Source organism: Heterodontus francisci, chromosome 5 (assembly GCF_036365525.1).
Source record: "Heterodontus francisci isolate sHetFra1 chromosome 5, sHetFra1.hap1, whole genome shotgun sequence".
Lineage (NCBI taxonomy): Eukaryota > Metazoa > Chordata > Chondrichthyes > Heterodontiformes > Heterodontidae > Heterodontus > Heterodontus francisci.
In genome coordinates, this window is record NC_090375.1 from 23,248,546 (window position 1) to 23,271,599 (window position 23,054).

At 40.4% G+C, this 23,054-nt stretch overlaps 1 protein-coding gene across 3 annotated transcripts in view; it reads right to left on the reverse strand.

Annotated features, from left to right (window-relative positions):
* Positions 1-3,267: 3,267 nt before the first annotated feature.
* Positions 3,268-23,054, reverse strand: part of ptpn2b (protein tyrosine phosphatase non-receptor type 2b) — a 62,239-nt gene continuing 42,452 nt past the window's right edge. For 2 of the 3 annotated variants that reach the window (XM_068031187.1, XM_068031189.1), the window contains 3 exons: positions 19,942-20,150; positions 18,671-18,758; positions 3,268-3,604 (listed from right to left, as the gene is read on the reverse strand). In XM_068031187.1, the coding sequence (XP_067887288.1) occupies positions 3,422-3,604; positions 18,671-18,758; positions 19,942-20,150 (480 nt within the window). In that variant the 3' untranslated portion in view covers positions 3,268-3,421. Of the gene's footprint in view, positions 3,605-18,656; positions 18,759-19,941; positions 20,151-23,054 lie in introns of all 3 variants that reach the window. The other variant, XM_068031188.1, reaches the window with a different exon arrangement.

Sequence of the window (23,054 nt, forward strand, 5' to 3'; positions counted from 1 at the left end):
ATCATTGGAACATTATCATATCCTTCTTTGGCCTCCTTGTCTCGAGAGACAATGGGTAAGCGCCTAGAGGAGGTCAGTGGTTTGTGGAGCAGCGCCTGGAGTGGCTATAAAGGCCAATTCTGGAATGACAGACTCTTCCACAGGTACTGCAGATAAAATTGGTTGTCGGGGCTGTTACACAGTTGGCTGGCTCCTTACACTTCTGTCTCTTTTCCTGCCAACTGCTAAGTCTCTTCGACTCGCCTCTCTTTAGCCCCGCCTTTATGGCTGTCCACCAGCTCTGGCGATCACTGGCAACTGACACCAACGACTTGTGTTCTATGTCACAGGACTGCATGTCGCGTTTGCAGATGTCTTTAAAGCGGAGACATGGACAGCCAGTGGGTCAGATACCAGTGACGAGCTCGCTGGACAATGCGTCCTTGGGGATCCTGTCATCTTCTATGCGACTCACATGGCCAAGCCATCTCAAGCGCCGCCGGCTCAGTAGGGTGTATATACTGGGGATGTTGGCCGCCTCGAGGACTTCTGCATTGGAGATACAGTCCTGCTACCTGATGCCAAGGATTCTCCAAAGACAGCGAAGATGGAATGCGTTGAGACGTCGCTCTTAGCTAACATACATTGTCCAGGCCTCACTGCCATAGAGCAAGGTACTGAGGACACAGGCTTGGAACACTCGGACTTTTGTGTTCCGTGTCAGTGCGCCATTTTCCCACACCCTCTTGGCCAGTCTGGACATAGCAGCAGTTGCCTTTCCCATGCGCTTGTTGATTTCTGCTTCGAGAGACAGGTTACTGGTGATAGTTGAGCCTAGGTAGGTGAACTCTTGAACCATTTCCAGAGCGTGGTCGCCGATATTGATGGATGGAGCATTTCTGACGTCCTGGCCCATGATGTTCGTTTTCTTGAGGCTGATGGTTAGGCCAAATTCATTGCAGGCAGCCGCAATCCTGTCGATGAGTCTCTGCAGACACTCTTCCGTGTGGGATGTTAATGCAGCATCGTCAGCAAAGAGGAGTTCCCTAATGAGGACCTTCTGTTCTTTGGTCTTCGTTCTAAGATGGGCAAGATTGAACAACCTGCCATCTGCTCTTGTGTGGAGGAAAATTCCTTCTTCTGAAGACTTAAATGCATGTGAGAGCAGCAGGGAGAAGATCCCAAACAGTGTGGGTGTGAGAACACAGCCCTGTTTCACGCCACTCAGGATAGGAAAGGGGTCTGATGAGGCACCGCTATGCTGAATTGTGCCTTTCATATTGTCATCGAACTTAGTAGCTTTGGTGGTCATACGATCTTTGCTAGTAGTCTGAAGAGACCACGTCTGCTGACGAGGTCAAAGGCTTTGCTGAGATCTATGAAGGCAACGTAGAGGGGCATCTGTTGTTCGCAGCATTTCTCCTGTAGCTGGTGAAGGGAGAACAGCATGTCAATGGTGGATCTCTCTGCTCAAAAGCTGCACTGTGCCTCAGGGTAGACACACTCAGCCAGCTTCTGGAGTCTTTTTAAAACGGCTCGATTGAAGGCTTTTCCCACTATGCTGAGCAGGGAGATTCCACGGTAGTTGTTGCAGTCACCACAGTCACCCTTGTTCTTACAGAGAGTGATGATATTGGCATCGTGCATGTCCTGTGGTACTGCTCCCTCATCCCAGCACAGGCAAAGCAGTTCATGGAGTGCTGAGAGTATAGAAGGCTTGGCACTCATGATTATTTCAGGAGCACTGCCGTCCTTTCCAAGAGCTTTTCCACTGGCTAGAGAATCGATGGCATTACTGAGTTCCGATTTTGTTGGCTGTTCGTCCAGCTCATCCATGACTGGCAGACTGTGCTGCATTGAGGGCGATATTAGTGACAACATTTTCCCTGGAGTACAGTTCTAGGTAGTGCTCCACCCAGCGGTCCATTTGCTTGTCTTGGTCAGTGATCGTTTCCCCTGATTTAAACTTGAGGGGGAACGATTTTCTTGATGGTTGGCCCAAAAGCTCTCTTAATGCCATCATTAGACGCACACTCATACGCCAGTATGGGGGCAAAGGATCGAGACGCGAAGGACCCTGAATTCACAGCATTTTCCAGCAGCCAAATCCTTCACCCTCCAGGTCAGCACAAGATGATTATCCCGGTCCGGTGCTTCACTTGCAGCAAGGTTGTGGGCAACAAGTGGGAGGCATACCTGGGTTTGCTGTAGGCGGAGTACACCCAGAGGTCAACATTAGACTTGATGCCGCAGCCTTCAGGATTAGCGTCACCAGTGGCCAGAGCCACTACGGGGTCATGTCGGAGCCGGAGCCGCAGTGCCCGGACTGGGGCGACGACGAGCGCATGGCCTTCCTGTTCTCGGACTAGGGATGGCTCCACATGCAAGCAATTACACCCCCTTGCACCTCCTTACCCCCCACCCCTCCCTCCTTACACCTCCTTTTCCCCCCCCACCCCACACCTCCTTTCCCCCCCCCCACCCCTCCCTCCTTTCCCCCCCCCCACCCCTCCCTCCTTACCCCCCCCACCCCTCCCTCCTTACACCTCCTTCCCATTATATCCACAACAGCATGTTATCCCTACTTGAACACATCTCCGTTCTTTCATCGTTCATGGCCACTATCTTGGAATTTCCTAGCTTAACACCAACACGAGGTGTGCAGCAGTTCAAACAGACCACCACCATGAATACTAAGCATAATCTTGCAAACATCACTCATATTCCAATAACAAAATTAGCTTAATAGAGGGAATAAAAGAAAAAGGGAATAAAAATAAAAAATTAACTTCCTATGCATTGGAATCAAACCTAGTAATTTGTGCATTAAAATGTCATATTAATGATATTATAAAGGTCACTTGAAACTTGATTTTAAAATTCTCATTCTTGTTTTCAAATACTCCTCACTCCCTCCCGATTCCTGTAATCTCCTCCAGCTCCATAACCCTGAGATATCTGTGCGCCTCCAATTCTGGCCTCTAAAGCATTTGAAGGCATGCCTTTAGCTGCCTGGATCCTAACCTCTGAAATTCCATTCCTAAATCTCTGACTTTCTACCTCTCTCTCCTTGAAGATGCTGCTTAAAAATTACCTCTTTTACCAAGCTTTTGGTCATCTGCCCTAATATCTCCGTATGGGACTTGGTGTTAAATCTTGCTTTATAACACTCCTGTGAAGCACCTTGACTTATTATGTTAAAGGCACTATATAAATACAAGCTGTTGAAACTTAAATCATTCTAGTGTTGTATAATAATAGTTTCTTCTATAAAACACAAACTTTTTTTCAACTCAGAACATTTAATGCCGCTCAAAGGTACAAAAATACAACAGAATGAAATGACTAAAGTACAAAGCTTTTTTTTTGCAACAGAGTATAAGCATTATAAAACATGTGATAATACATGAAATCCACTCCCTCTGCAGAAGGTCCCGTGGGGTCAGGTGTGTGTTTTGTCTCCTGAATCTAGTAGTTTACGCTGTAAACAGTTACATGTGAGGTCTCCTACATAGCAGACCTCACTGTCCTCGTAGGGATTTTTTTCCTGTTTTCCACGGCTGATAAAAATAGGTGCAGAATGTGGCATCTGTTCTGTGGAGTTAGCAGTCAGACAGTCTTTAGCCTATGACATACAATACAGAACATAAAACATTTATTCAGTGCAACAGTTCCACTGTATCCATACATTAATAAGCACTTCACAGGCATTGTAATTAAGAATCCAGTGGATTAAGTTCAAGGTTGTTGGATAACAGTTATTCAATTAAAATTTGCTGTGATTTCTGAGTAAATATCCTAAAAGCTGTCTTGTGGATCTTTCGTTTTCAGAAAAGTTAAAACAACTGTTGTGTTAATTGCTAGTATACGGATCTAAATTTGTATGAAGTTTGGGTTTGTTTGCATTTCATGTCAACTGCTCTAATTCAATCATATGTACAGAATGAATCAGTCTGATCATGGATCATAGCAAATACCAAAGTATTTCAGTGCTTTTCACTTTGGCTGCGACACTTGTCCAATGTGAAGAACACAATTACATCAACTTTTTGAATACTGAAGCATGTTTAAAACAGTGAGTATGTTTTAATAAAAAGTAGAATATTACCAAGGATTTCAAATCATTTTTAATACCTTATATAGAAAAGCAACCTAAATATAACTGGCATTTGTACACTATTACAAAGGAGATTTACTACCTCTGATTTACAACACAGAACTGGGAACTCATATTAAACAGTAAACTGGTGTATCAGAAAGTAAATTTCCAAACAATTTGCTTTACAGTGAAGACAGTCTAAAGTATTTCCGGTAGTTACCAGTCTTTAAAACACACCAGTACAAGATGGGATACATTTTTTATCCTTTAAATAGACTGAGCTGATAATTCATGAGCTGGCTGTGCTTTATACCAGCAGCAAGATCCCTCAGATCACAAGATAGCTAGTGATGAGAACGGCCATTTGAAAGAATAGAGTCTTCCCCATCATTACTTTCAATTGTTTAAATACTTCCAAGACTTTTGCCTGTACTATCCTATTCAGAACCTGTAGACATTCCATGTGTTAATTACCTTGTGTGTGAAGAACTACTTGACATCATCCATATGATTTTTAACACCATACCTAAAATCTGAAAAAAGCTTATTTTTTTTTAAATAAGAAGTTTTCAAAAGGTGCACATGTAGATAGTAATGAAAGTAATCTTTTGTTCTGTGATGCATCAGAGAACATAAAAGTTCATAATTTTCTACCTTTGTGTTTTAGAATATTTAAAGTGTGGTAACAGTCCTTATGAAATTTGAAAATTTACATTGTGATGACATCACAAATTTGTTCCTAAAAAATGGAATGAAACCTTATATTAGGAATAAATCCATTAACAAGATTCAAGATGTCTTTCGCAACGTTGTTAAAATATGCTTTTTAAAAGTTTTAATTTTCCAATCGTTTCCTCTCAGTGAGGTTGAAGTGAGCCATCTTCTTGCTTTTAATGTGCTCCCAAGAACCCCAAGTAATTTTTAAAAAATGTTGTTCTATACCCTGATATTAATTAATTTCCAGGGAAACTGGAAACAAAATCTTTATATATTAAAATTCTTGCATGTGACACATTCTCTGTCCACAGACCTCACTTGTGAGTCGCAATTCTTGTCTCAATATTCAACATCAAAACTGCCGAGTTCAACATTTGTAACGGAAATCCATATGTGAACATTATAATAGCAAAACCCTTTGTCAACTTGGCAACTTCTTTCCATTATGTTTGTTGGTGAATCAAATCACAATATTTTGGAAAATAAAATTAACTGCCATTTGTTCCTCTTTCAACAATTCAAAATATTAGATATTTGCAAATTACATTGAAGTTATCCATTAAATGTTTTTATATATTCAAAGTTTTTACTGGAAGACCTTGGCATCACCCAAAAGCCTGGGTTGGGACTTGATATTTGTATCCAAACTGACGACTCTGTTAGCTAAAGGTGGATCTGCAGTCTGAGCATGAAAGTGTACAATTCCCCAGGATATAACAACAACATTTGCAACAAAATCCAATTACCTAGTAGGTCAAATTTCAAAAGGTATATTCAGGAAGAGAAAGGAAAAAACAAAACATGCAGTACTTCATTAGCTATAAAGCGCTATGGGGCATTGAGTCGTGAAAGGCACTATATAAATGTAAGTCTTGCTTTTTTCTTTCTATTGATTTGTAATTGCTTTAAAAGCCTTATGCAGGTAAAATGTGTGAGAGTGCATGAGAGAGAGAGAGAGAACAAGGAGAATGGAAGAAATGAACATGGACAACTGATTAGTTTGCTTTAGTGGCTGTATGAATTATAAGTTTCTATCATCTTCAGAAAGCTACTCAGTTGAGAGGGATGGATTTCTCACACACACATACAAATTTTAGCTGATAACACTGATCCCAATTTTAATTCTTACAGAAACACAGAAATTAGTTGAACTTTGAAAGCAAGCAAAGCCTTTAATAATTTGTCTATGGTTCATTCATGCTTAAAAAATATAAACATTCCAATTACAGACACATGCAAGACTGTGGGCAGGTGGGGGAGGTACAGAGACTGACAGAGGAAGGAAAAGACTTTGGTTTACATAGTGCCTTCTACATCAGGACACCTTCAAGTGCTTCACAGCTGATGGATTACTTTCTCAAGTACAGTCTTCTGTTTTTGTGGGAAAACACAGCAACCAATTAGCATACAGCAAAGCTCCACAAACAATGAGATGAATGACCAGTTGATCTGCTTGTTGGTGTGGTCACAGTGCAGTACTGAGGGAGTCAGAGGTGCCTTCTTTCAAATGAGACGCTAAACTGAGGCCCCATCTGCCTGCTTGGGTGGATGTAAAAGATCCCATGGCACTACTTTGACGTGCAGGGAATTATCCCTGGTGTCCTGGTCAATATTTATCTCTCAAACAGCATCACAAAAACAGATTACTGGTCATCATCACATTGCTGTTTGTGGAGTTTGCTGTGCACAAATTGGCTGCGCGTTTCCTATATTACAACAGTGGCTACACTTTAAAAGTACTTCATTGGCTGTAAAGCACTTTAAGATGTCCAGTGGTCATGAAATGCGCTATATAAATTCAAGTCTCTTCTTTCTTTTATGAGGGATAGATGTAGGAAGAAGATCCCCAAGACATACATAACCCAGGCCTAGAGATGGCAGAGATGGTCAGTTCACAGATCATTTCTCAGGACCTGGATTCAGTGCAAGACACACTTCAATGACCCAACAAGAGCAACAAGCTTTATATCTCTATTTCTCTCAACTACACCTGGCATCAGTCAACGCCAGGCACCATATCCTTCACAAACAATGACAAGGACACAATATTCCAAATACACACATCCTGCTTGCTCCTTTCATAGCAACTATTCCGTTCTCACATGGTAGCAATTGCGAAACAATCACGGGTCCTTCTCCACTTCACACCCCAGCCACTTGCTTTCCATTCAACACCTCCCCATCCTGCTTTCATCTTGCTTCTTCTCCCCCTCAGCATATGCATTACACGCAAAAACTCCAGACATACAGTGGCCAGTCATTAACTCTCATCCCCCTCTTCCTGCAGAAGCAGCACACAACACAAAGCAGAGGAGTTAAGACTGGGAACACACCAACACGCAACATGGCCCTTATCTAATGGAGCAGGAAGCTCTTAAACCCCTGGCTCTTCAATCGTGATGCACATTGGAAATGTTGAGGTTGGCAGCTTATCTGATCAGATTATCTGCCTATTACTTGCACCACTTTATCAATCTCAAAAAAAATTACACATTCTGCCAGTATGACAACTTCAAGCTTCATTGTGAAGCCTGTTATCTGAAAATTTTCAGGGAAGGGAGATGACCAGGTTGTTGGAAGCATTGTGCCAGGGGATCTCTGGCTGTAATGCGCTGTGCTGACCCTCCTGTCTCTGCATTCAAGGCTTCCTTATCAGATGACAGCAGTTGCTGTTGCTCTGCCTTTCCTTCTGCCAGGTTGCGCAACATACAGTACACTACAATGATGCAGGATTCTTTCGCTGGGGAATATGAGAGTGAGGCCCCCAGAAACCTGAACCTTTGCTTCAATTGCCCTATAGTGTGTTCAGTGATGGTGCCCATGGCTCTGGTTGTACCTGAGATAACTGAGTATTAGTTTCATATCATAAAACAATTTGATAAAGCTGCAAACTTTCTTTTTAAAGAGACTCTAAACAGACCTCTAAGCTGTTACTGACGATCTGCATTATTTAGAACTGCAATATGTGTTTTACAGTGCATGAGATTCCACACAACTTTATGTTGGAAAGCTCAAGCTTGGATTAAAACTAGTGCCCAACATTGGTGCAGGTTAGGGAGTCATCACTCATAAATCAGGTCAGTCTGTCTCCCACCAACTGATCAGTGCAGCTGCTTATAGGACAAAGTAAATGTGTTGGCTTCATCCCTTACTTAGATGCTGATGTTGGAAAAGTTGTGAAACAAAGAGGAGTCTAGAAAATACAAATACTATTACTTTTGGTCGGGAACAGATGTGGTCTGTTAACTTCTGCTACCAGTAAATACAGCACAGTTTGACAGCAAGTTCATGAATATTACAGCATTCTAAAATTTTAATGACACTAAACACTGTTCTCACTGAATGTAAGCACCTTAATTCACACGTAAAGCTTTCTTGTGCACCTTCAGAATCTAATTCTGGGCGGCACAGTGGTTAGCACTGCAGCCTCACAGCTCCAGCGACCCAGGTTCAATTCCAGGTACTGCCTGTGTGGAGTTTGCAAGTTCTCCCTGTGTCTGTGTGGGTTTCCTCCGGGTGCTCCGGTTTCCTCCCACATGCCAAAGACTTGCAGGTTGATAGGTAAATTGGCCATTAGAAATTGATCCTAGTATAGGTAGGTGGTAGGGAAAATATAGGGACAGGTGGGGATGTGGTAGGAATATGGAATTAGTGTAGGATTAGTATAAATGGGTGGTTGATGGTCGGCACAGACTCAATGGGCCGAAGGGCCTGTTTCAGTGCTGTATCTCTAAAACTAAAAAACTAAAGTAGAATACAGTGGCAAATGGAATTTAATCCTGAGAAGTGTGAGGTGATGCATTTTGGGAGGGCTAACAAGGCAAAGAAATATACAATGGATCGTCGGACCCTAGGAAGTACAGAGAGTCAGAGGGACCTTGGTGTAATTGTCCATAGATTACTGAAGGCAGCAGCACAGGTAGATAAGGTGGTTCGGAAGGCATATGGGATACTTGCCTTTATTAGCCGAGGCATAGTATATAAGAGCAGGGAGGTTATGATGGTGCTGTATAAAATGCTAGATAGGCCACAGCTGGAATACTGTGTACTGTTCTGGACACCACACTACAGGAAGGATGTGATTGCACTGGAGAGGGTGCAGAGGAGATTCACCAGGATGTTGCCTGGGCTGGAGTATTTCAGCTATGAAGAGAGACTGAAAAGGCTAGGGTTGTTTTCCTTAGAGCAGAGAAAGCTGAGGGGGGACATGATTGAGGTATACAAAATTATAAGGGGCATAGATAGGTTAGATAGGAAGAGACTTTTCCCCCTAGCGGAGGGATCAATAACCAGGGGCTATAGATTTAAGGCAAGGGGAAGGAGGTTTAGAGGGGATTTGAGGAAAAGAATTTTCACCCAGAGGATGGTTGGAATCTGGAACGCACTGCCTGAAGGCGTGGTAGAGGCAGATACCCTCACAACATTTTAGTAGTATTTAGATGAGCACTTGAAACGCCATAGCATACAAGGCTACGGGCCAAGTGCTGGAAAATGAGATTAGAATAGTTAGGTGCTTGATGGCCGGCACAGACATGATGGGCCAAAGGGCCTGTTTCTGTGCTGTATAACTCTATGACTCTATGAGAAATGTAAATTTAAGGAAGCTCCATGAACTCTTAGTTTCAAAAGCTTTGAACACATGCACAAATACTTGAAAGTAGCAGCGTTATTTCGGACCATCATAACTTTGTAAATGGATGGTTAAAGGCTGCACAGGCCAATCCAGAGATAGCAGTGCTGGAAGTTAAAATCTAGACTGCCATCAGCAGAAGTTCTGCAAAGTAGATGCAATTTTTGCACAACGCGCACTGCAAAGTACTAGACGTAACATGAACACATATGTGCAACATTTGCATTATCAAAAATGACCAAATAGGAAATAAATGAATGTAACATTTCCAAATAAGAGAAATTGGAAACGTTGCAAATTAATACAACAAAGATGATGAAATAAAACACTATGAAAATACATCAGCACTTTCATGAAACCAGATGCCAAAATTAAGATTACACTCACAACTGAAAAGGGCAAGAAAAAAGTTACAAAGGAAAATATTGATTATAAATTAATTATTGACCAGTTAGTTACTTCTGAGTCTCCTCCTGAGCTGAATTCTCGTGTTTTTAGGCTCAGAACCTACTCAAATAAACTGAATAATAGTCAAACACAGATTATTGCTGTGACTTGCACTGGCCCATAGACTTTCTACGTGGTTTGTAGGGCAAGTCACAGCCAGTGTTGCATACAAACAGCTCGACACACTCTATAGGACAAACAAACAGTGCATTGTTCCAATGAGAAAGAAAAATTCCAAGGGGAGGACCCACCATCCGTGGTTAAAGAAAAACATTAAAGATAGCACTGAACTTAAAGTAAAAGCATATAATTGCGCAAAGATGGGTGGTAGGTCAAAAGATTGGGCAGAATATAACAGCAAAGAATGACTCAAAGATTAATAATGAGGGAAAAATTAGAGTACGAGAGAAGGCTAGCTAGAAATATAAAAACAGATAGCAAGGGTTTCTACAGATGTTTTAAAAAGAGTTAACAAAGTGAACGTTGGTCCTATAGAAAGTGAGTCTGGAGTATTAATAATGGAAAATAAGGAGAAGGCAGATGAATTGAAAAGATATTTTGCATCAGTCTTCACGAAAGAGGATACAAGTAACATCCCCAGAAATGGCTGTAAATCAAGAAATGGAAGGGAGGCAGGAACTCAAGAAAATTACAACCACCAGGGAAGTGGTACTGAGCAAATTGTTGGAGCTGCGGGCTGACAAGTTCCCAGGTCCCGATGGACTTCATCCTAGGGTCTTAAAAGTGGCTAGTGAGATAGTAGATGCGTTGGTTTTAATTTTCCAAAATTCCCTAGATTCAGGGAAGATTGGAAAACAGCAAATGTAACTCCTTTATTCAAAAAGAGAGTCAGAAAGCAGGAAACTACAGGCCAATTAGCTTAACATCTGTCTTAAAGAAAATTTTAAAAGCTATTATTAAAGACTTTATAGCAGGGCACTTAGAAAAAATGAAGGTAATCAGAGTCAACATGGTTTTGTAAAAGGGAAATCATGTTTAACCAATTTATTGGAGTTCTTTGAAGAAGTAACACGTGCTGGGGATAAAGGGGAACCGGTGGATGTATTGTACTTAAGATTTCGAGAAACCATTTGATAAGGTGCCACATCAAAGGTTATTGCAGAAAATAAAAGCTCATGGTGTAAGGGGTAACATATTGGCATGGATAGAAGATTGGCTAGCTAATAGGAGACAGAGAGTCGGCATAAATGGGTCATTTTCTGGATGGCAAGATGTAACAAGTGGTGTGCCACAGGGGTCAGTGCTGGGGCCTCAATTTTTTACAATTTATATAAAAGACTCGAATGAAGGGACTGAAGGTATGGTTGTTAAATGACACAAAGATAGGTAGGAAAGTAAGTTGGGAAGAGGACATAAGGAGGCTACAAAGGGATATAGTTAGGTTAAGTGAGTGGGTAAAGATCTGGCAAATGGAGTATATTGTGGGAAAATGTGAAGATGCCCATTTTGACAGGAAGAATAAAAAAAGCATTATCTAAATGGTGAAAGATTGCAGAGCTCTGAGATGCAAAGGGACCTGGGTGTCCTACTGCACAAATCACAAAAGGTTAGTATGCAGGTACAGCAAATAATTAGGAAAGCTAACAGAATATTATCGTTTATTGCAAGGGGAATGGAATACAAAAGTAGGGAGTTAAGGCTTCAGTTATACAGGGCATTGGTCAGACCAGATCTGGAGTACTGTAAACAGCATTAGTCTCCTTATTTAAGGAAGGATGCAAATGCAAATTAGCAGTACAGAGAAGGTTTAGTAGACTAATACCTGGAATGGGCGGATTTGTCTTATGAGGAAAGGTTGGACAAGCTTGGCTTGTATCTGCTGGGGTTTCGAAGAGTAAGAGGCGACTTGATTGAAACATACAAGATACTGAGGGGTCTTGACAGGGTGGATGTGGAAAGGATGTTTCCTCTTGGGGGAGAATCTAGAACTAGGGGTCACTGTTTAAAAATACAGGGTCACCCATTTAAGACAGATGAGAATTTTTTTCTCTGAGGGTCGTGAGTCTTTGGAATTCCCTTCCTGAAAAGGCGGTGGAAGCAGTCTTTGAATATTTTTAAGGCAGAGGTAGATGGATTCTTGATAAGCAAAGGGGTGAAAGGTTAGAGGGTAGGCGGGAATGTGGAGTTGAGGTTACAATCAAATCAGCCATGATCTTGTTGAATGGCAGAGCAGGCTCGAAGGGCCGAGTGCCTACTCCTGCTCCTAATTCGTACGTTCATATGTACGTCCGCATCTCCTTAACCAATCACACTGAAGAACTGGTTATGAGCAATGCAGTAAGTGTAGTTAGAATAGTGAATTCAATGTTAGATCAGGTATATGAAGTGAAATACAGGGGGAAAGGAAGATTAGATGAAGAGAGAGATAAGAGAATGAAAGAAAAAGTAAAACTTCTTTAAAAACCTCCAACAATTAAAAAGTAATGAGATTTCACTCTTATAAAAGTTAATTTTCAGTGCTAGAGAGGTTATATGGCAGTAAATAAGACTTACTGCGCCATTAAAATTGTAAACTATGAGAAAGATAGCGATAAACTTCAAGAGGACATAAACAGGCTGGTGGAATGGGCGGACACATGGCAGAAAAAATTTATTGTAGAAAAGTGTGAAGTGGTTAATTTTGGTAGGAAGAATGAGGAATGGCAATATAAATTAAAAGGTACAATTCTAAAGGGAGTACAAGAGCAAAGGGACCTGGGAGTATAAGTGCACCAATCACTGAAGGTTGCAGTTCATTTTGAGACAGCAGTTAATTAAGCATATGGGATCCTGGACTTTATAAATAGGGGCATTGAGTAGAAAAACAAGTAAGGTATGATAAACCTGTATAGAACACTGGCTCGGCCTCAAATGGACTAGTGTGTCCAGTTGTGGGCTCCACATTTTAGGAAGAATGTGAAGTCATTAGAATTAGAGAGGGGTGCAGAAAAGATTCACGAGAATGGTTCCAGGAATGAGGAACTTCAGTTACATAGATAGGTTGGAGAAGCTGGGTCTGTTCCCCTTGGAAAAGAGAAGATTTGATACAGGTGTTCAAAATCATGAGGTGTGTGGATTGAGTAGATAGGGAGAAACTGTTCCCATTGGCAGAAGGATAAAGAACCAGAGGACACCGATTTTAGGTGATTGGCAAAGAAATAACAGCGCCATGAGTAACAACTTTATGCAGTGAGTGGTTAGGATTTAGAATGCACTGCCTGAGAGGGTGGTGGAGGGAGATTCAATCAAGGCCTTCAAAAGAGAACTGGATAATTATCTGAAGAGAAAAAATTTGCAGGGCTATGGAAGAAAGGCAGGGAAGTGGGACTAGGTGAGTTGCTCTTGCAGAGAGTTGGCATGGACACGACAGGCTAAATGGCCTCCTTCTGTGCTGTAACCATTCTACGATTCTATGATAAAAGGGTACTCAGATTGTAATGGGCATGACCTAACTTTCTGTGCTGAGTTTAGTTCATATCTACGATGCAAGTACAGGAACTTAACACCGCTCTATGTATTTGAATGAAATCCTAGATGGCTAGATGCTATTTTTGAAAAGCTTATGGCAGCCTGGTGCATTTCAGACAGCAACTTGCGGATTTTTGTGCTTATCTGCACATCTCCGCTCACTGGCACTTGCTGTCCACTTTGTGCTTAAGTAATAGTGAGTGCTGTTAACTGTTATACAGCAATATACGATAATGACTGCTTCAGTTAAAGATTCCTTACCTTCAAACTAAATGTTCAAGATGCACAGGGTCTGCAACAGGCTTTCAAGCCACAATACTACATATTAGTCTGCAAAGTGATTTGAAGTATGCGATATCTAGATTGCCACATTTACAGATCACAACCTAAAGCATTCTATTCAAGGTTAATGAGAATGATTTGTAAATATACCATAGCATAACAATGAAGAAATCACTAACATTTCAACACAGAAAATGTTGTTTCCAACTCTTAAAAAGACTAACAGGCTTGAATTTACATTTTTTGTTTGGAAAGGTTTAATCTAACTTCATTCAGACAAGCTAGTGTGGATCACAATTCTGAAAGGAGTATACTATTTTCAGGGATGCATAAAAAGGTTCCTTTCACTTTTTCCATAGAAAAGACAATAACATGCACATTATTTAAGAGTTTGCACCATTGTATACATGTTATAATTTCAAAAATGCTCAAATCAGTATTTTTAGTGCTCTCATCTGAAGGCTTTTCTTTAAAGGTCACCTGGCCTTGGTATCAAGTTTCCATTCCATTACATAGGAGCCTCAACAGCAAGGGATTATATATTATATACTTTTAAAATGGGAATGCATTGTAATTATTGACCCTAAGTTCAGCCCATTTCATCATCAATATTGAGAAATCTTACTGCTCCCTCATGGCAGCATTTAACTTTTCATTAAATTACTCCAGCTCTTCCCTCCACTGCCCTAAAATCAATCGATCGCATTCAAGTGTTAATCACTCATTATGTGAAGTTGTTGTTCCGGGCATCAGTCCTAATTTCCGTTGCACCGGTTCGAACCACTATGTTTTTAGATTACTTGCATGGCATTCTTTGTAGTCATGTTCCATATAACCCCCGATACATGTCTGAGCTACCCCCCGCATAATTACTTTCCTTTATGAAAAGTCAAAGTATTCCAAATCTTTCTTTATAACCTAACACTCTGACACTGGCAATCAGCCTCCTAGCTCTTCCTTGTACAGGTCCTGGTTTCCCTAAAACAGGTAGCACTGCTTGAAGTGAAAGGTGTGGAACAGCGGGTAACAGCAGCTCTGGGCAAATTAGAGAAATGAATTGTGTCATTTCACACCAAAGACATCTCACATAGCATGATATTTTGATTGCAGGTGATTTGTAAAAGCCTTAAAGAAGAAATCATCTGGCCTAGATTTTCCAATCACATCTGCCCAATGCCAACAGTAACATTTACTTTTAATAAGTTACAGCCAGTGTTTAAACAAAAGTGATTGAAAATTCAAGGCTACGGAAACCCCAGTGCGGAAAGCTAGTTTGTTTTAGAAATTGCATACTGGTTCAGTCCAGTCAGTTATCGACTTGGCTCGTGCTGATTTCAAGAGGACATGGGCTGAATGACCTTCTGTGCTGTAAAACTATATATTTCTATGACAGAACAAATATTTCCTGGTGGGTTCTTAATTTAACAGCTAAACACTCCACCAGGTGTTCTGCTCCAATCACTCAAACAATTTCCACTGGATAGTGGACACATGCAGGTACTGAGTGAGGATACAATCAGGCTTGGATGTAATCCATTACTAACAGCCTGCTGACAGTTGATGTGCAAGCCAACAGTGATAAATGGCACAAAATTATGGCTTGTCAAAGTGCATCACAGCGCAATCAGTGATTTCAGGAGACATATGGAAACATTAGTGTGGAGGGGATAAAGAATTAAAAACAGACTGTAGCAAAACAGTGAAGCTTTAATAAAGCTTTAAGATTACAATGTCTCTTTCCTTCCCACTATCTTCCATTCGAAGTAATTTAAAAATGTGGCTGAAATAAAGATTTGCTGTGTCAAACCTCTAACAGCTAAAATGAGCCAGATGCTTATAAAGCAGATTTGAAGAATCACCACCTGCCTCTTTTTCCTTCCCTAATCATATTCTCATCTTTCTCCCTCCCCTCCAGATCATGAGTAATTATCCAAAGATTTTACACTACGATGCACAAAATAGCCAAAGCTTCCCTAGAGGGAGCATCATTTCATCTTTAAGATGCTTAAATTTCAAAGGAAAACGGCTCAAATGCACAAAAGTGCACCTTTGACTGCAACCTGATTAGAACTGCCAGTAAAACATCAGGTATTTTACCTAGAACTACAATTACTTTGGTTCCATTAAAAAAGATGCACTATGATTTCACTCATTTGCTACACACTATTACAATAGGTATAGCTTGATTATTGCCTGGTAGAGTGCTTGCTGAATGTACAGAGTTTTTATGACAACATACTGCACCAAGGAATTATGATGCACACATCAGCATACCTGCAGTTTTTCACACACCATTCTCCTAACCTTAACCATACAGTCAGAGAACAGGGTACCAGGTGCTTAATCAAGAGGAAGGTAGGAGGGAATAATATTTAATCCCTAGCACTTTTAGGGGAAGCTATAAGACTATACATTTATACATTTTTGGTTGGTTTATTTTTAGTTCAAGTATTTCTGTTAACAATCTTTTTATTTAAAAAATCAGTCCAGCCTTTTACCCGACATTTGTTTCAATAATCAGTTTCACTGGTTAAAGGAAAGCCACCTAATGGCTTTTCATTTTACTAGTTAGTCAACTGGTTCTGAAAAATATACCAACTTAATTCACAATTTGAGCCCAAATGCGACAAACTTTACAAGTTCCTGCTCAAACAGATCACAGTATTTTAATATGAAAGCTGTGGACATAAAGTTATTAAAATAATGAAGAATGTTGTGGTCATGGTGTATCTGCACAAGCTATCTACCATTTGATCTATCCATTTTTCTCAATTTTGCAAGAAATACAATAATGAACCTCACTATCCCCTAAATATATGGCAGCTGAAACAAAAATGTTAACAACTCTGACACAATTTTCAGATGCAATTGTTTTTATGGTACTAAAAGATGTCTGGAACATAGAAAATTCCTCATATATTGGACTACATTAGTCCTACATGAGAAGGAAAACAGAATGAGAAACATAACTATTAAATGTTCACAGTTCGCATATTAAAGAGTTAATGAAATGGAACAGGAAAACAAGTGCACATCCAAGTCCGTGAAAATAAGCATTGCCAGCAAATGTACCACCTGTCACATTCAGGAATTGGGGTAAAAAAACAACCTTTTCTCTCATACAAAAATGTAACAACAGCATTGGATATCCTTAATGCATTACATATTGCTTATGGTTGTCAGTAATAACTCAAGTATAAATTATTGATACAATCCCCTTTTAGCCCATCAGTGCATTGTTATCAAGGCTTACAACTTTTATTCCCCGCCACCCCCCCCCCCACCCCCCACCTACCCTGGGATTGAAAATAATAACTGGCCCAAGAACTGGAATTTTCTCTTTAAAAAAAGAGACAAACAAAAAATGGTCTGAACTTTAAGAAACAGATCAATATATAGTAAATTTTCATGTGCGATACCAGATTTCTACCACGAAAGAATGCAATGCATTGACACAGCTCATTAATTACACCTTGTGGCCATTTACAGTACTGCAAGAGTACACTGTAGAGCAGGTCTGCACAATTTATGTCCTCAGATCCTGGACCAGTAAGTTTACAACAACCCCTCATTTCATAATATGATGCATCGTCTCTAATACAAATATACAATATAACGAAATGCTCTTTGAGACTAAATTTTATTCAACTGGTCTTACTGGAATGTAAAACTGCAACATTTTTAAATGTGATCTGTTGCGTATCAACAGATTGCCCTTCCTTGGCCAATACATAAGCTTGTTCCACTGTTTCATCTCAGGATAGTCACATCATTAACCAGCACTAGCAAGAAACACTTCTCAACTCTTTAACCCACAGAAGCATCTTTGGATGTCTTGGCAGCATTTATACTACAGTATCTTTACAATGTGGTCAGTATTTTGTTTAAAAAAAAGACATGACTGTTACTTCTAAATATAGGTAGCATGTATATAAAATCAAAACGCTGACTAAATAATTGGAAATAAGTTACCGTTAAGTTTTCAATACACAAATTGGAAAACATACTTCATACAACTATGAAAATGAAAGGCCTGGCTACAGAAAGTTAAGGTCAGCGCATTTTTTGGGAAACCTCTATGGGTTAAGGAGTTAACTAGCATTTTATACATACATAATGATGCAGTGAATAATCCAAATATTTCAGTCAATGTCTGATTTTTGAAAAGGAAATTAAAAATTGTATTTCCAGAAATCCTCCTATGCCTTTGCTAAGTGACCACCTGTACTCTATGCACAGCAGTATAAACAAAAACAAAGGAAAATACATCATCTAAAACAATTAATATTTAATATTTTAAGCCTGAGTTTTTTTCAATCTCTAGAAATGCTTTTAAGTGCACAGTAATTCTGCCAATTGGAAAGAAGGAAAAAAGTTTAAGAAAATGCATAACAGCAGCAGGCCAAAGCAATAAGGAAGAGGTCCAGTGGCAAGGCAGTTGATAGATTTGCTTTCTGCTGCTTGCTGGTGTGGCATTTATGGAAATGGACACTCAAAACCTTCCTACAAAATTAAATGTGCTTTATCAGATGCCCAGGCTGCTAGGTACAGGTGTCCTACCATGGAGCAAAAATAAAACACCAACCTCCTTCTGGAAAACACTAGCAAGAACCAGGATAAAGACTGCTTTTAATGGAAGCACAATTTTTAACTAAATATTTATTGCAGCACAGGTCTGATAATCTATTTACTACAGGATTTTCCTTCTATTTGATGGTTTTAACTATTCAAACACCTGACAATATAAGAACCTGAGAATCTGTGTTGCAAACTGTTGTGAAACTCAAAACAGTACCTCCATTCTAGTGAATCCTTCTCTGACCTGTCAATCCTCAAATAAAAATCTTGTAATTGTGCAAGGGATATATGATTCCTCAGCACCTTACACCTCAAATTTAATATGCCTCTAAACATCATTAAATGCAAAGTTACACAATTTATCATTGAAAGTACATAGAGCAGCAAACAATAGCTCCAACTGCAAGAGTAGCAACTGCAGCAACGTTAATAAGAACAGGTCTCCAATATAACCACCTTTTTCGTTTCACCTCAGTTTCACTTAGCTTCTGTTTCATTCTGTGCACCTTCTGTGCTGTACTTGCTATCCTATCCTCACGATGTCGTTTCCGAAGGTTACTGAAAGGCAAACAAGAAAATATGTCAACAGCCAACAACAAGCACACCTAAGAAAAACTCATTGACTGTAGTTCTCTTACATACAGCATAAAGGGGCATCATGTGGAAGTTCATGGATCTGTGGGACACTGACACCAATTACCGAGATCCTGATCACATCCACGTCAGCTACAGTAGCACTGAACAAACAGCATTACTTCCCTGCATTAATGGCAGGGAGTATTCCAAAAGCTAAATCAAGAGGCCAATCTTACACTCCCTAGTCATCAACACCAGCTCAGAGCAGCATCTGTGTAGGGTTGGGAACAAGCCAACCACAGATGATGCAAACTCTGAAATGAGAGGAAAGAAAATTGAAGGTGTGGCAAAAAGAAAAATAGTTTCAAAGAACAGTACAGCACAGGAACAGGCCATTCGGCCTGCCAAGCCTGCGCCGATCTTGATGCCAGCCTAAACTAAAACCTTCTGCACTTCCGGGGCCCATATCCCTCTATTCCCATCCTATTCATGTATTTGTCAAGATGCCTCTTAAACGTCTCTATGGTACCTGCTTCCACCACCTCCCCCAGCAACAAGTTCCAGGCACTCCCCACCCTCCGTGTAAAATACTTGCCTCACACATCCCCTCTAAACTTTGCCCCTCTCACCTTAAACCTATGTCCCCTAGTAACTGACTCTTTCACCCTGGGAAAAAGCTTCTGACTATCCACTCTGTCCATGCCACTCATAACTTTGTAAACCTCTATCATGTCGCCCCTCTACCTCCGTTGTTCCAGTGAAAACAATCCGAGTTTATCCAACCTCTCCTCATAGATAATGCCCTCCAGACCAGGCAACATCCTGGTAAACCTCTTCTGTACCCTCTCCAAAGCCTCCACGTCCTTCTGGTAGTGTGGCGACCAGAATTGCACGCAATTGAAACCAAGTTTCAAATCTTAGCTCAGGCATTTGCATTAAATCAGCTGCAATTAAGTTACCAATCTTATCCAGGTCATTTAGGAAATATCAAGGCAAGGAAACTAATTAACAAGGAGCAGAAATTAGCAGATACATCTCCACAGGCAACACTGGCTTAGACTACAGACATGACCCTTGCTGTGTGCCCAAAGTATAGAGTCTGGAATAGTAGATGGAAGAAACAGAGCAACAGATTTAGTCTTTTTAACAGTCTCACTTTACATACTTTGCTTTGCTCTCTGTGTTTTCTTGTACTTTGCTAAATGTTTCTTCCGTGGATGTGTTATTTTCTACCTCTGTTGTTTCTTCCACTGGTAAATGAGGAGCCGTATTCTCATTATGCCGTGGAAGAGTGCGTTTTGGAGGTTGGGGAGGTGGGGGTGCATGGTCAGTTACAGGATCCTGGTCTTCGTTAGAAAGCTCTTTCCATCTTTTCTGTTAACATATAGAAAAACAATTAAAATCTTGTTCTGCTTCCTACAATTACAACATAATACAAAAGCAAGTTGCAGCAAGTGAAAAACCATGCTCAGTCTCATCATAACGTTACTTTTTTAAAAATATACATAAACCTGTTCAGCTGACAAAGAGATAGGAAAAGGCATCAAGTATTTCTTGAATAAATTGTCTTGCCAATCCTCTCACCCATGAGAAGACTCTGCATAAATTGTCATGAACTTAAGTTATTCAATGGTCACAAATTCACAGTATCGGTTTAAGATTTAAGTTTGGCCCATTAGTTTGATCCTTTCTCAATACCAGGCCTACTACCGCTTCCCTGTTAGAGGATTGGTTTTGCAAATGTTACAACTGAGGCTGGAGAAGTGCACTGTTTATTCTAATCCCACTTCTCCACAGGTCACAACATATATTTAAATTTTCCCTTACCAATACAGTCAATCATAAACTTATTTTTCCCAGAATAAAACACACCAGCCAAGTTTCTTTAACAAAATTATCAGATTATACAACGTCTTAACCAGTAATGAAGTAAAACATAGACACAAATTGAAATATTAGCCCCTCCCACACACACATCTATACACCGGTTAACCAGGAAAAATAAAAGTGATTTTTATCTATAGCATGGTTATAAAGAAAACAAAAAAAAACACTTAGGCAGAATACTTGTCCTTGGTTTTGGTTTGGCGTCCCAAATGCGTATAGACGGCTGTGACAGGGATCTTCCTAGAACAGTTCTTTCCAAGCAATGTTGAAGAACAATTTGAATGGGCTTTCCAAGAAATGCAGCTACAAAGGCTTCAGATAAGTCTTACAGCAGAAATGCAACAACATTGGTTTTCAGTTCCTACACATTCGATGCGCAGGGTTTCTTAAAATACAGTTGGAAATAGGAAACTGACACACTGTATGCAGGCTTTCATTTCAAGAGAGAGCTGGGTCATCTTCTTTTGGCAGACAAGAGACAGTTGGCTTCTGCAACAATTCAAACAAACTAAAAACATGCCAGAATTCAAGCCTCCTGACCTCTATAAATCTTGACCTGTCACTTCTTTGTAAACATATCCCAAAGTCAACAACAACCCCTGTTGGGTGATTATCCACATAGGTACCTTCCAGTAAAACTTGTTTACAAGCCAAATCCAGGAACCTTCTGGTGACTTCTTTTGAAAAAAACATGAAGTTCAGCACCTCATCGAGATTCCAGATGAATCAATGTCCATAATTCATCTTAAAACATTTTTTACCAAGAGAAAAACAGCAATCTCGTAACACCTCCACCCTTGGGGAAAAGAAATGCCATTTTTAAATGTATTTCATTACGAAGTGGGAAAAAAAATGCCAACATTTTAAAACATATTTTCACACTCATGCCCATTCACTACCTGTAGCTAATACAATTTTGGTTTGTACCAGCTTTGCACACATAACTCAAACACAAAATTAAATTCTCGATAAAGCGTCTGCAATATTATTTTTGCCTGCAATGTAGATAAATTAAGTGATAGGGCTGTAATAGTAAACTCCATCGGAACAGTCCGCCATTCTGGTTTTTAAAATTTTTCCACAAAGGCAAGGGGGTTACGATCAGCATATAACAATGTCTCTTTGTAATTGTGGCGAACATAGACTTCAAAATGCTTAAGAGCTAATAATAATTTTTCTCTGCTGTTGAATATCTTTTTTGGCGTGAGTTTAGTTTTTTGAAAAGCAGGACTAACGTATGAAGAGAGATTGGGTCAATTAGGCTTGTATTCGCTAGAGTTTAGAAGAATGAGAGGGGATCTCATAGAAACCTACAAAATTCAAACAGTACTGGACAGACTAGATGCAGAAAGGATGTGCCCGATGGCGGGGGAGTCTAGGACCAGGGGTCACAGTCTAAGGATAAGGGGTAAGCCATTTAGGACTGAGATGAGGAGAGATTTCTTCACCCAGAGGGCGGTGAACCTGCGGAATTTTCTACCACGGAAAGCAGTTGAGGCCAAATCATTAAATATATTCAAGAAAGAGTTAGATATAGTTTTATTTAATTTTTTTTATTTATTGATACAGCACTGAAACAGGCCTTTCGGCCTACCAAGTCTGTGCCGACCATCAACCACACATTAAACTAATACTACATTAATCCCATATTCCTACCCCATCCCCCCCACCACCTACCTCTACTAGGGGCAATTTATAATGGCCAATTTACCTATCAACCTGCAAGTGTTTGGCTATGGGAGGAAACCGGAGCACCCGGCGAAAACCCACGCGGTCACAGGGAGAACTTGTAAACTCTGCACAGGCATTACCCAGAATTGAACCCGGGTCGCTGGAGCTGTGAGGCTGCGGTGCTAACCACTGTGCCACCCTTAGGACTAATGGGATCAAGGGATATGGGGAGAAAGCAGGAGCAGGTTACTGAGTTTGGATGATCAGTCATGATCGTATGGAATGGCAGAGCAGGCTCGAAGGGCCAAATGGCCTACTCCTGCTCCTATTTTACTATATTTCTATCCTACTGGCCTTTCTATGCTCAATTCATCGCCTTGCAACAGGACTGCACCGACCCCCAGGTCACGAGCATCAATTGCTACCCTGAAGGGCTTAGTGAAATCTGGAGCAGCCAACACAGGTTCATTCGTCAAACTGGCTTCAGCTTTTCAAAAGATGTAGCCATATCAGTGATAGCGAGTATACATTGGTGTTCTGCTTTTGTTTTCAGCAAAGGTCCCACACAGTCTACCAGCACCCGACTAAATGGTTCCCCAATAACTGGTATGGGAATTAGAGGTGATGGTTTTATGGCAGGTTGCAATTTTCTCATAATCCAGCAAATATGGCAAGTTTTACAAAACTGCACCACGTCCTTGGAACAACCTAGCCAGTAAA